This window comes from Silurus aristotelis, assembly GCF_946808225.1.
Source record: "Silurus aristotelis genome assembly, chromosome: 1".
Classification (NCBI taxonomy): Eukaryota; Metazoa; Chordata; class Actinopteri; order Siluriformes; family Siluridae; genus Silurus; species Silurus aristotelis.
This window is the reverse complement of record NC_139574.1, coordinates 32987863-33000030: the sequence shown is the minus strand read 5'-3', so window position 1 is coordinate 33000030 and position 12168 is coordinate 32987863. Positions and strand designations below refer to the sequence as shown.

Here is a 12168-nt window from a genome sequence, read left to right as displayed (position 1 = left end):
TCCCAATTTCAACACACTAGCAGAGGTTTCCAACACAGGATTGACTTAAAAAAGGTAACTGAAAAAAGCATACTCTAATGTCATAACATTCCTTATTTCTAGTGCGAGTACTAGTACTTTCAGTATTATAGGCAAAAAACCTGTAGATTTAAATCTAACTGGCATGAGTCTGTTATAGTATGTGTACAATATGGCTGCCTATTTTTTAATTATGTAATGTTTGGTGAGGAACTACAGAAAGATTTTGAGTGGCCCCAGGTACTTGATTGAGATTGAGATTGCGATGAAGGGCAGTTACCACAGGGTTTAAATGCTGGTCTTCATCTTGGACTTAATGGAATACAGGGAGCTGATCATAAACCGGTGCTTTTACTCCAGGAATTTTAGGGAGCCTCGATTAGTCAAAGGATTGATTGATTTACACAAAAGTTTGACTAATATTTATCAGAATCAGTTTACAGAGATATCGGGTGCTTCTTGTGGAACCTGAACACCACTGCCCTCTTGCTGTTGCACCAGTAATGTAGGAAAGGAAGCAGTTCTCTGTGACCTGATTGGTCAAGACTTTCATTGTCTAAAAAAAAAAAGAAATGGGTGTGGCTTGCAGCTTGTTTACATGACATCGTGAGGTTAGATTTTAGCCCTGGGTAGATTTAGCTAATGCAGATGATTTTTTTCGCTAATGCGTCTACCTCGTATTGTAAAAGATCTTGGATACACTAAGAAGGCTAACTTTACTGTAGTGCACTGATGGGGGATAAATGGTCTAGGGTTAGGGTTAGGGTTAGTTAGTTTCTGATTAAAGCACAAAATTTGTTAAGGCTTTACTACATTTCCTTAGGCAATTTGCCGACCTCCCTCTTCCCTCACCATTAGCTCAGAATGGCCTTGTTCTTTCTACACCTTTTACACTCGCACCAGTATTACGAATTAAAATTGTACAGCCACACGGCCTTCTAATGTAACATAGTTTGACACACAATATAAGCAAGTTAATACTCGTTTTACCCACTATAAGATAATTACTCACCTTGAGGTTATAAGGTTCTATCCAATTGCTTTTGGATTTTTATCACACTGTATGAAAAAATCGACAACAACAACAACAACAACAACAACAACAACAACAACAAAAAATCTCAATATCGTAAAATCATGGAATGACCTGATAGAATCTTGTATTTCTAAGATTTTAAACAGATCTGTAAAAAGGCTTGTAATCCATATTTAGAAGCTATAGGGAATGTTAGCTACCAATATTACCAATATTAGTGAATAACCCTTGCAGCCATTAATGCTTTTACACTTATTTCTTTCTCTTTCTCCCTATCTCTCTCTAACCTAAGTGCTATAGACCATGAGTCATTTTACTCCCCAACAGCTGGTCTGTCATTATTTTAAGAACGATTTAAGCAATACTACGAGTGCAAAAGACTATGCACACTGACGCACATTGGTCATTGAGGCAGGAGCTTCCAAACCAAACAAATTCTGCAAGGCAGTGAAAAAGCATATGCAGTATACATTTTTTTCTTTGAAAAATTTACACTTATTGCACACAGTATATAACGCATGCAATTATATAATGCCTATAGTTTCATTGTAGTGATTTATGATGTACAGAAAGCATCACTGAAGTCGAGTGGCTGTGCAATGCATTGCATTCTTTAGAATTCATCAGGCGATCAGAAATGCTGTTTAATAAAAAAAAAAAAAAACAAGGTAAAGGAATAAACTATATATTCTGTACATGAAAGATTTGGTAATATGGCATGAAAACACGGGAACTCAATGAAATAATTCTTTCCCCCCACTATTCACTCTTAACAAAAGTTTCCCACTGAGTATATTCTGTATCCTGAAGTATCTGTACTGATTTTCTACAGCATGGTAGTACAAATATATTGGTGTGCATCAGGGTCTACGCAGTGACAGGAGAAGGGTCAAGCATTTAATAACGCTATTGCCTCCACACCAGACGAAGGTTAAGTGCCTTGCTCAGTGGCACAATCGCATTTAACAAAACCGAATGGGGGCAAGTGACCCATTCTTATAGACACCAGCTCTTGAAACACGGTTTGTTAGACAATGAAAACTTTGTATGATTTTGATGTAATCCATTCACTCACCTGTAAACTCTTCTTCCTGTCACGCGCTTTACCGTTACACCACGGCCAAATGAAATGCTAGTCAAAATAATTATATAACCTCTAGATGAGTAGTAGTCATAGTAACTGTGTTTGCTAAAAAACAACAAAAAAAAAAACAATAGCTAAGTTAGAGCATGAACTCATTTTTCTGAACATTGCTAAGTGATAACATGCATCCCTTTTTTGTCAAAACAAAACAAAACAAAACAAAAAAACCACAACAAAAAAATAACCAACAGTGCTGTTTTGTTCAATATTTAGTGAAAAGCGCTGCAATGATTTTTTTTTTCCCCTCCACACGTTTGTAGTGTGCGCGCAGTATGTTTGTGTATTCAGTGTTTGGTACTTATATTGTATGTATTTACTACTAGCACAATAAGTATGCATTAGGTGGATGTGTGTGTGTGTGTGTGTGTGTGTGTGTGTGTGTGTGTGTGTGTGTGTGTGTGTGTGTGTGTGTGTGTGTATATGGGTTCTGTGTTTACAAAGAAACTACACTGGAGAAATGAGGAGGGCGAACGCCGTTGGTTGCTGGCATTTCACAAACCATAACATCCCGCCTAGCTGTTTTTGCTCTCTCGCATACACATGTCCCAAGACCTTACAGGAGACCTCCCTTTTCGCTTCTCCTTGACTAGTTGTTCGGCTAAAGCATCACAAACGACAGGATGTGGTGTGCAATAATCGCGGTTGTTTTTATGGCGTCACAGTGCTGACTAAGATCTTGAATGTCTATTTACTGAAGAGTTGCTTAACTTTTTAGAGAGGAACTGGTCATTCGCTGAAACGTGATTTTTGCTAAAACGTGAGAAAAATTGCTGAAATAAAAAAAAAAAATCAATCAATTTTAGGAACTAGAACTAAAAAACTGTTTACAGATATGAAAAAGAGGTTGAGAAATCTGTACTCGGATTATCATTAGAAGATATTTGCAATACTTTCATGGTAGTTTTTGTTTATGTTGAGATTTTTGACACGCTGAGGCAACATTTTAATTGTTAGAAATCGGATAATGATACAACTAAAATTTGAAAAAGCTAACAAAAAGAAAATGCAAGAAATTTCAACATAGATCAAGGTGATCTGCAAATTCAACAGACTATTTCATTGACTCTTTCTTTGTTATCATAAGCAATGTAAGAAAAAAAATGGAATCAATAAACAGTTCAGTGAAGAAGCACAGCAATTGAGGATGCAATGAAATGAATATCTTTTCACATAAGGAAGAAGTATAATAAACAGGAATCAATGATTAACTGGACCAAGTCAATATTTGGTGTGACAACCCTATGGTTTTAGGTATAATATGTGCAGTTTTATAAGAACATTGAAAGGGATGTTTTTGAAATGAAAAATGATTTTAAAAGGAAAACCAAATGAACGCAATATACACAGACTATTGTTTTGACTAATTTTACACATTTTAATATCCCTTACACACTTATCAGGACACATTTCTATATAAATATGAGCTGTTGAACGATTATTAAAGCAAGAGTGCAGCCTGAAGCCTCATTCTCTGTAAACCCCAGTAACTACACTAACCTAGATAGTGACATCCTGTACTTTAGAAAGGAGACTTGGATCTTTGGAGAGAAGTAATCATAGCTGGTCTAGCTGTATGGGACGGTCAAAAGTCACGTGTACTCGTGTGTGTGGTAAAAGCTTAGAAGATATATTGGGCATATAAAAGAGCATTGTGACTACGAAGGTTGGTGTGTCGTTAGCATTGAGCAGTTATGTCTAAAGCAACCTATGGCGTGTGTGTGCTGAATAAATGGAATAATAGGCTGTGCCTGCAAGACGACACGAAGTTCCAACTGCCTCTATCTTGTGTCCATCAAAGCCCAGCCTCTATTCGAAGACCTATTTCCAGTTTGTCCATCTCTGTGGTTCTGTTTTGCACAGACACAAATGCACACATTTTGTGAAGGAACATGACATTTGTTATGTTATAATAAAAAGCAAGGTGTAAAAAAGCAACAGTTTCAGACAGTTTTTCTTGCTGTTTATCTGTCCTGCTTCTGTTAAAACAAACGTCTTCTGAAACTTTCATACTACAAGACCGCACTCACGCACACACTCGTTGCATTGTTCACATAACAGTTCCTCACTGTAACTACAGTGTGTTCAGTTCAGCAGGTGACCATGATAATTATAGACAACATAAAGTGAACAATTCCATCGTCTCTCCCTTCCTATACTGTTCTCCCTCGCAACTTTTCTCTTTTTTCCTTTCCACCACCCTTTAATCAAGTGAGAGATTTCAGTACGCCATTTATTTTCGTCATGTTTATTTTGCATGAAAATACCTGACAGACAATAAATATTTATTGCACATACACTATTAATAGAAAGAAGAAAAAGAAATTCTAACATCCAACATAGCAACAGCTATTTTTGAGTTTCTTGTTGTGTACACTTTTTGCAAAATCCACTTCTAAGTTCTAAATTCTTGAACTTAGTAAGAGAAAGTCCAACTGCTCAATCTTTCTGTCAGAGCGAAGGATAGAAGATGGAAATAGGGTCGAGGTTCTTCCCGTCATCTGAGTCGCAAGGGTTGTAGAATGGGTAAATGGGGACGAGAATGGAATCCATGGAGATGGAAAAGATGGGTGCCATGGTAAGAGCGTCGTAGAATGAGACTTCCTCGCCGTCGCAGTCCAAGAAGACGCCAATGCGGGTGGGAAGAGTGGCTCTACGTATCAGCGTGGGCTTGGGGTCAGTACAGGCCATGATTGAGCCGTTCTTCAGTGCCAGCGTCCACAGTCCATTCGCTGTGGTGGATGAGTCCATCTCACCGCGGCACACATCCTCTCTGGCCACGCCCACCCGCCATGCCGTCTTGCCTCGCACCTCCACCTCCCAGTAATGGCGACCGTGCATGAAGCCTTCTCGACCCATTAAGCAGTAGTAATAGTGGAAACGTTTCTTGTTTTGATCTGCAACGGGTTCCTTCTTTTCGTCAAAATGCACCGTTGAGTTGTTGGCAGACAGGGTCAGAAGTGGGTGAGCAGTCTCAGGGTCAAAAGTCAACGATGATATGTCTGTGCAGTTAGGTAAAACAAAAACACAAAATACACAAACATTAAATAAAACCTCTTGAATAAGGTGATAACTCTATAATTTGTGGGTGTGGGTGTGTATATATATATATATATATACAGTGAGGAAAATAAGTATTTGAACACCCTGCTATTTTGCAAGTTCTCCCACTTAGAAATCATGGAGGGGTATGAAATTGTCAACGTAGGTGCATGTCCACTGTGAGAGACATAATCTAAAAAAAAAGAAAATCCAGAAATCACAATATATGGTTTTTAAACTATTTATTTGTATGATACAGCTGCAAATAAGTATTTAAACACCTGTCTATCAGCTAGAATTCTGACCCTCAAAGACCTGTTAGTCTGCCTTTAAAATGTCCACCTCCACTACATTTATTATCCTAAATTAGATGCACTTTTTTTGAGGTCATTAGCTGCATAAAGACACCTGTCCACCCCATACAATCAGTAAGAATCCAACTACTAACATGGCCAAGACCAAAGAGCTGTCCAAAGACACTAGAGACAAAATTGTACACCTCCACAAGGCTGGAAAGGGCTACGGGGAAATTGCCAAGCAGCTTGGTGAAAAAAGGTCTACTGTTGGAGCAATCATTAGAAAATGGAAGAAGCTAAACATGACTGTCAATCTCCCTCGGACTGGGGCTCCATGCAAGATCTCACCTCGTGGGGTCTCAATGATCCTAAGGAAGGTGAGAAATCAGCCCAGAACTACACGTGAGGAGCTGGTCAAGGACCTGAAAAGAGCTGGGACCACCGTTTCCAACGTTACTGTTGGTAATACACTAAAACATCACGGTTTGAAATCGTGCATGGCACGGAAGGTTCCCTTGCTTAAACCAGCACATGTCCAGGCACGTCTTAAGTTTGCCAATGACCATTTGGATGATCCAGAGGAGTCATGGGAGAAAGTCATGTGGTCAGATGAGACCAAAATAGAACTTTTGGGTCATAATTCCACTAAACGTGTTTGGAGTACCATTCCAAGAACACCATCCCTACTGTGAAGCATGGGGGTGGTAGCATCATGCTTTGGGGGTATTTTTCTGCACATGGGACAGGACGACTGCACTGTATTAAGGAGAGGATGACCTGGGCCATGTATTGCGAGATTTTGGGGAACAGCCTCCTTCCCTCAGTTAGAGCATTGAAGATGGGTCGAGGCTGGGTCTTCCAACATGACAATGACCCGAAGCACACAGCCAGGATAACCAAGGAGTGGCTCTGTAAGAAGCATAATCAAGGTTCTGGCGTGGCCTAGCCAGTCTCCAGACCTAAACCCAATAGAGAATCTTTGGAGGGAGCTCAAACTCCGTGTTTCACAGCGACTGGCCAGAAACCTGACTGATCTAGAGAAGATCTGTGTGGAGGAGTGGGCCAAAATCCCTCCTGCAGTGTGTGCAAACCTGGTGAAACACTACAGGAAACGTTTGACCTCTGTAATTGCAAACAAAGGCTACTGTACCAAATATTAACATTGACTTTCTCAGTTGTTCAAATACTTATTTGCAGCTGTATCATACAAATAAATAGTTAAATAATCATACATTGCGATTTCTGGATTTTTTTTTTTTTTTAAATATGTCTCTCACAGTGGACATGCACCTGAACATAAAATTCATTCATTATTTATTCACTTGGCATTAGTGAAATCCATCAAACCAAGTAGATATGGACCAGGAAATTCAGTTAATAATCAACCTTCCGAATCAGTGGTGGACAGTTACAAAGTAAATGTAATTTGTTACTTTTTTTTTTCTTCAACTACAGTTTGCCATATCAGTTGTTCCAATTTATTTATGAGTGGATTAAAAACTTAACTGGATCGAGAGCACACTCTGTTTTAAACTTGATCTGTTTGCTGCTTGGTGTTTCTACTTACACTAACATACAGTTTAGCATCAGTTCAACAGCCAGCAGAACATTTAAAGAGGAATAAATGATGGAAGAAACTGCTGACTCTAACTTGCCACAACACCTGTGGCCTTATTTGCACGATTTTTTTGAAAAACTTAAGAAGGTTTTGGGCTCTTGATCATTTTAATAAATATCGATCAGTGTTTGACTCATTAATATCATTCTATTAAAAGGCTGGTGTGTTAAGAGTAACATTAGATCTTTTTAACATAAACTGAGTTGATTGTGTAAGAGTCTTGTGACAAAAATGTATAAATAATAATAAATAAATAAATCATAGTACTTTGGATACTTTTGAAAAGTACATTGCAAATACTTTTGTACTTTTACTCAAGTAAATGTTTCAAGGGGGCACTTTTATTATTTTACTTTTAATATTTTCCATAGTGTATCTCTACTTTAACTGAAGAACATGCTTTGTGTACTTTGTCTACCACTGTTCAGAATGAGGGGAAACAATGTTATAATCATTGATTGTTGGTGTCAGACAGGCTGGTTTGACTATTTCTATAACTACTGATCTCTCTGGATTTTCACCTAGAAAATTCTTTAGAGTTTACTCAGTGTTGAGAGAATAAAATGGAGAATGACCAGACTGGTTTAAACTGACAGAAAGGATACCCTATACTGTGGTAATCAGGAAGGCATGCATAACACTCTGATCCCTAAGATGGATTGGCTACAAAAGCAGAAGACCAAATTATGTTCCACTGCTGCCAGTCAAGAACAGGCTGCACTGGTTACAGGTTCACCAATACTGGACAGCTAAAGTCTGGAAAAATTAAGGTTGATCTGGATTTCTGCTGCTTTACACAGATGGCAGGGTCACAATTTGGAACCAACAGCATGAATCCATAAACCCAGCTTGCCTTGTGTAAACAGAAACAGGTTGGTGGGGGTAGTGCAATGGTGTGGGGAATATTTTTTTGGCCTATATTGGGCCTTTAATACAAGTTATTCTTCACTTTAATGCACATACAGACTACCTGAGTGTTATTGTTACTTTGTGCATTCAATATTGACCACAATTGTCTTCTTTCAACAAGGTATTTTACTCTGCCACAAAGCAAACACAGGTTAAACTGGTTTTATGAACATGACTTTGAGTTCAGTGTTCTTTGGAATCAGAGGCCTTCCCACATTTGGGAAGAAGAGATTCACTGAATGAAAGTGCCCAGGAAAAAACGTGCAGGAATTGTGCAATAAAATCATGTTAACATACAAAACATCATGTTTCCAAAATCCTATGGAATCCATGTCAGAAGGAATTAAGGATTTTTTTTTTTAGCAAAGGAAGCCTCTATTCAGTATTAGTATAGTGTCCGTAATAAAGCATTATGTGTATATTTGGTATATGTATGCAAACTGGCTAACACACAATTCATTTCCCAAGCAGAAAGAAACCATGCTGTCAAGCACAGCTGTTAAACCAGTACTTGGGTAGAGACAAGCCTTCATGTGCTTCCATATTCTGTACTGAACAGGACCCACAAACTGTCCTGTGCAAATCTCACTGTCCACCATTGCTGGCCTGACAAAATTCACTTCACACCTGGCAGAAAAATGAAAAGAAAACACAAAAAACTGAACGCAGATAAACCATTTTAAGTTGCTTAGTGCACTCACATTTAAATGTCTTAATATCTAAAAGCATTAAAAGTAGTATTTAAATTAAAACACACAAACCAAATAATAGTAGTAGTAGAGCAGGCAAACATAATGTGGCAAATAATAAAATATTATATGCACAAGTGTTTATTCTCAGTTGTACCCTGCTGTAAAAAAAAGGATGCAAAATGACTCCTTTACATATTCTATAACAGCTACATGGATGTTAATAGAAAAAGGATGTATTAATAAGTAGTGAGGAACAGAGGCTGGACTTGTTAATGGTTCCAGTGGGTTTAAATATTTTACAGTCATGTAAAAATACAAGTACACACTATTTTAATTGGATGGTTTTATGTATCAGGACATAATAAAAAATTATCTGGTCCTTAGCAGGTCTTACAACTAGACAAATAGAACGTCACATGAACAGCAAATCACTGCTTCAATATGAAATAAGAGGCTAAGTAGCAGCCGGCTTCTAATTAAATGCTCTTGATTAACTGATCATCAGTAAGTGTGACCCACCTCTACAAATGCCCAAGTTATAGTAGTTTGCTGTACTGGAGCATTAAGTTCTGTGTAAACATGACGCCAAGGAGGAAAGCAATCAGCAATGATTTTAGAGAAACAGTTATTGCTACCCATCAATCTGAGAAGGGCTCTAAGCCAATAATTTACACACTTTAACCTGACTGAAATGCTGTGGACCTGAAGAGCTCAGTGCCCACAAAGATCAATAAAGACTGACATCCAAAATTATGTGAGAGACTAATAAAGTCATACAGAACATGACTACTTCAAGTTAGTCCTGCAAGATAGTTCTACAAGCTACTGAATCATAACCTGTACTTAGTTTTTTTTGACACACATTATCAAAATAAATAATGACACTGTATAAAATGTCATGTGTTGCTCAGGACCGAATGATTTTTATTATATCCTGATGCGTAAAACCATAAAATTCAAAAAGCGTGCACTTTCTGTTTCCACACAACTCTAGGGGGTTTAAATAAAATAGGTCATGTGGGTTGGTGTTATTGTGGGTTATGGATTCATTTAAATACAAAACACTACACACTTACCTCTTCAGGAGTTCTTTGATTTCCTAAAAAAAAAGTTTAAAAGGTAGAAATTGTGTCTTTTTTTTTTACACACCGCTCAGGTCAGTATCAGCACTTTAGCTTCCATTTACACCCAGTTAATCATGTGATGTGAGCTAAACAGTGCCAGATAGCATCCAGCATGTTCTGTGGATCTGCTCCAAACCCTTGTGTGGTACCTCCTCCCCTCTGTACACTTAACAAGCTGCTCTTCGAGATAATGCAGTGTCGCACACATAAATTAACTACTAAATCCAGATAGTAAATACATAAAAATAAAACGAAAAACCTTTCGTGCATTCTATATTTTAGATTTGCTCTTATGTAATCCTTAAGGTTGTATATGTATGCAACACGGTGGTGAGTATAAATCTGCCAGAAGAACATTGTTATTTACAGAAGTAGACATTTGATATAATCCCTATATAAGCACCTTAAGGAGTTTGGGGCTGTCATCTTCTGTTAGTTTGGCGTTCAGAGTCTCGATGGCCCTTTCCAGGTCTCGGCCCTGCGCTGCAATCTTTCTCTCTCTTTCCTTCAGCATTTTCACTCGCCTATCCCTCTCCTTGCTCAGCCTTTCCAGGTCTCTCTCCTCCTCCTCGTCCAGGAAGTTGTGAAGGTTCTGGAACTCTGCTCGGATTTCCCGCTCCATGTCCTCAAACTGTCTCTGTGGGGATACAATGTCGGTGAGAGAGAAATCAACCTCTGATAAAATGTTTGAATGCAAAAGACAACTTTTTTTTTCTTTTTTTGTTTTTTTTTACTTTACTTTACAAATGAATTCTATGTCTGTCTAATTCTGAAGATTTTGTGATTGTTGAGCTATTAATATGTTACTGGGGGTTCACATTGGGGTAAATAAAAATGCTATCTTGGTCTTTCCTTTATACTGTAGGTGTTAAACAATAAAAAAAAAAAACATTCAACTCAGCTCTTGAGAAAGTCAAGAAAATCTACTTGCCATTCAGTTATGGATAATAAGCCAGAAAAAATGAGGCTTGGGGGTCAGAAGAAATGTTTGTTTGGGGGCATTTTCAGTTCCAGTAGATATACTTTATAGTGTATATGTTCGCAATGTCAATACTGGTACGTTTTGTTTTTATTATACATCCTGCCTTTACCTCCACAGTGACTGCATCTGCAAAAGTCTCTTTCTCTGCTTCATGGCATTCATCAACTTCGTGCTTAATCTTCTTAATCGCCTGGATGAGCTTCTCCTGCAGGCGAAGCAGTATTTAACCACTAGTGCTTATTTAAAGTGGATAACAAAATGATCATCAATGTTCTTGTAAATTATAACCTTATCATTAATCATACACTGGTGATATGCTGTTGCCCTTCTAGGCACACTTTTAATAGAAACCCAGGTCAAAATGTGCATTGGTCTAAGCATACATCTCATCTTTCACCTCGAGGTGACACTTCAAAAGTTCTCTCTTACCTTCTGGTCATTGAGAAGAGACTTGCTGTAGTTGTTGTTCGTGTCCTTCATGTGATTGGTGTACATTCCAGATTCCTTGTCAGAGGCGAGCGAGAGGATGATGAACCTTCAGGATGTTACAGAAGAGAAAGAGGACTTGGTTAAAAAGTGTGTGTGTGTGTGTGTGTGTGTGTGTGTGTGTGTGAGAGAGAGAGAGAGAGAGAGAGAGAGAGAGAGAGAGAGAGAGAGAGAGAGAGAGAGAGAGAATAAAAGCAAAGGACAAAGACTGGGGTGGGGGTGGGGGGATTGGGCCAGAAGTGTAACAAGACTGAGAGCATATGTTACATACATGCAGCACACGAACCCACATTGACACTCTAATGTCCCAGTCCATCATCATGCTCAGATTTAAATGGTAAAAGGCGAAAACAAGGGGATTAGGTTTATATCTGTCACACAGCACAACACATGCTCATATGGCCATGAGAGAAGGGCTTTCTATTTTTGTCTCTGCAACAAGAGACGACGTCAGAGAGGACAATGTCTCTGAAGCTTGTGTGTGTGTGTTAACAAGTGAAAACAGGGGAACATTATGCGGCACAATTAGGATCCTGTGTGATTAAAATTGTGTGAATATTTTCGTAAATGGAGCGATTGAACCCTTACAGAGCGATTTAGCGTTCTGCTGAGGACTGACGGAGGCATTTTTTGGCACCATTAGAAATCATGTCAATCAAAAGGTCAGCTTGTCAGTCCTTGTTTTACCAACTCACATTTCCAGCCCTCACCATACAATCTCCACACACACACACCCCTTGTCCCATCGCCATCACTTTATAACTCCTCTCTAGCCTCCTCCCTTTCCTCTTCTTACAGCTCCTACACCGACATCCTGTCAAAGT

General features: G+C 38.6%; 1 protein-coding gene across 2 annotated transcripts; it reads right to left on the bottom strand.

Annotated features, from left to right (window-relative positions):
* Positions 1-2343: 2343 nt before the first annotated feature.
* On the bottom strand, positions 2344-11738 carry LOC310724309 (zinc-binding protein A33). Of its 2 annotated transcripts, none has more exons than XM_083538143.1 (7): positions 11616-11738; positions 11288-11393; positions 10968-11063; positions 10280-10513; positions 9829-9851; positions 8572-8687; positions 2344-5197 (listed from the first exon to the last, which is right to left on the bottom strand). In XM_083538143.1, coding segments are annotated over exons 1-7 (1128 nt in total). In that variant the 5' UTR covers positions 11618-11738; the 3' UTR covers positions 2344-4646. The 2 variants fall into 2 exon arrangements, with proteins under 2 accessions (XP_083394269.1, XP_083394268.1); XM_083538142.1 differs by having other exon boundaries at positions 11635-11712.
* Positions 11739-12168: the final 430 nt, after the last annotated feature.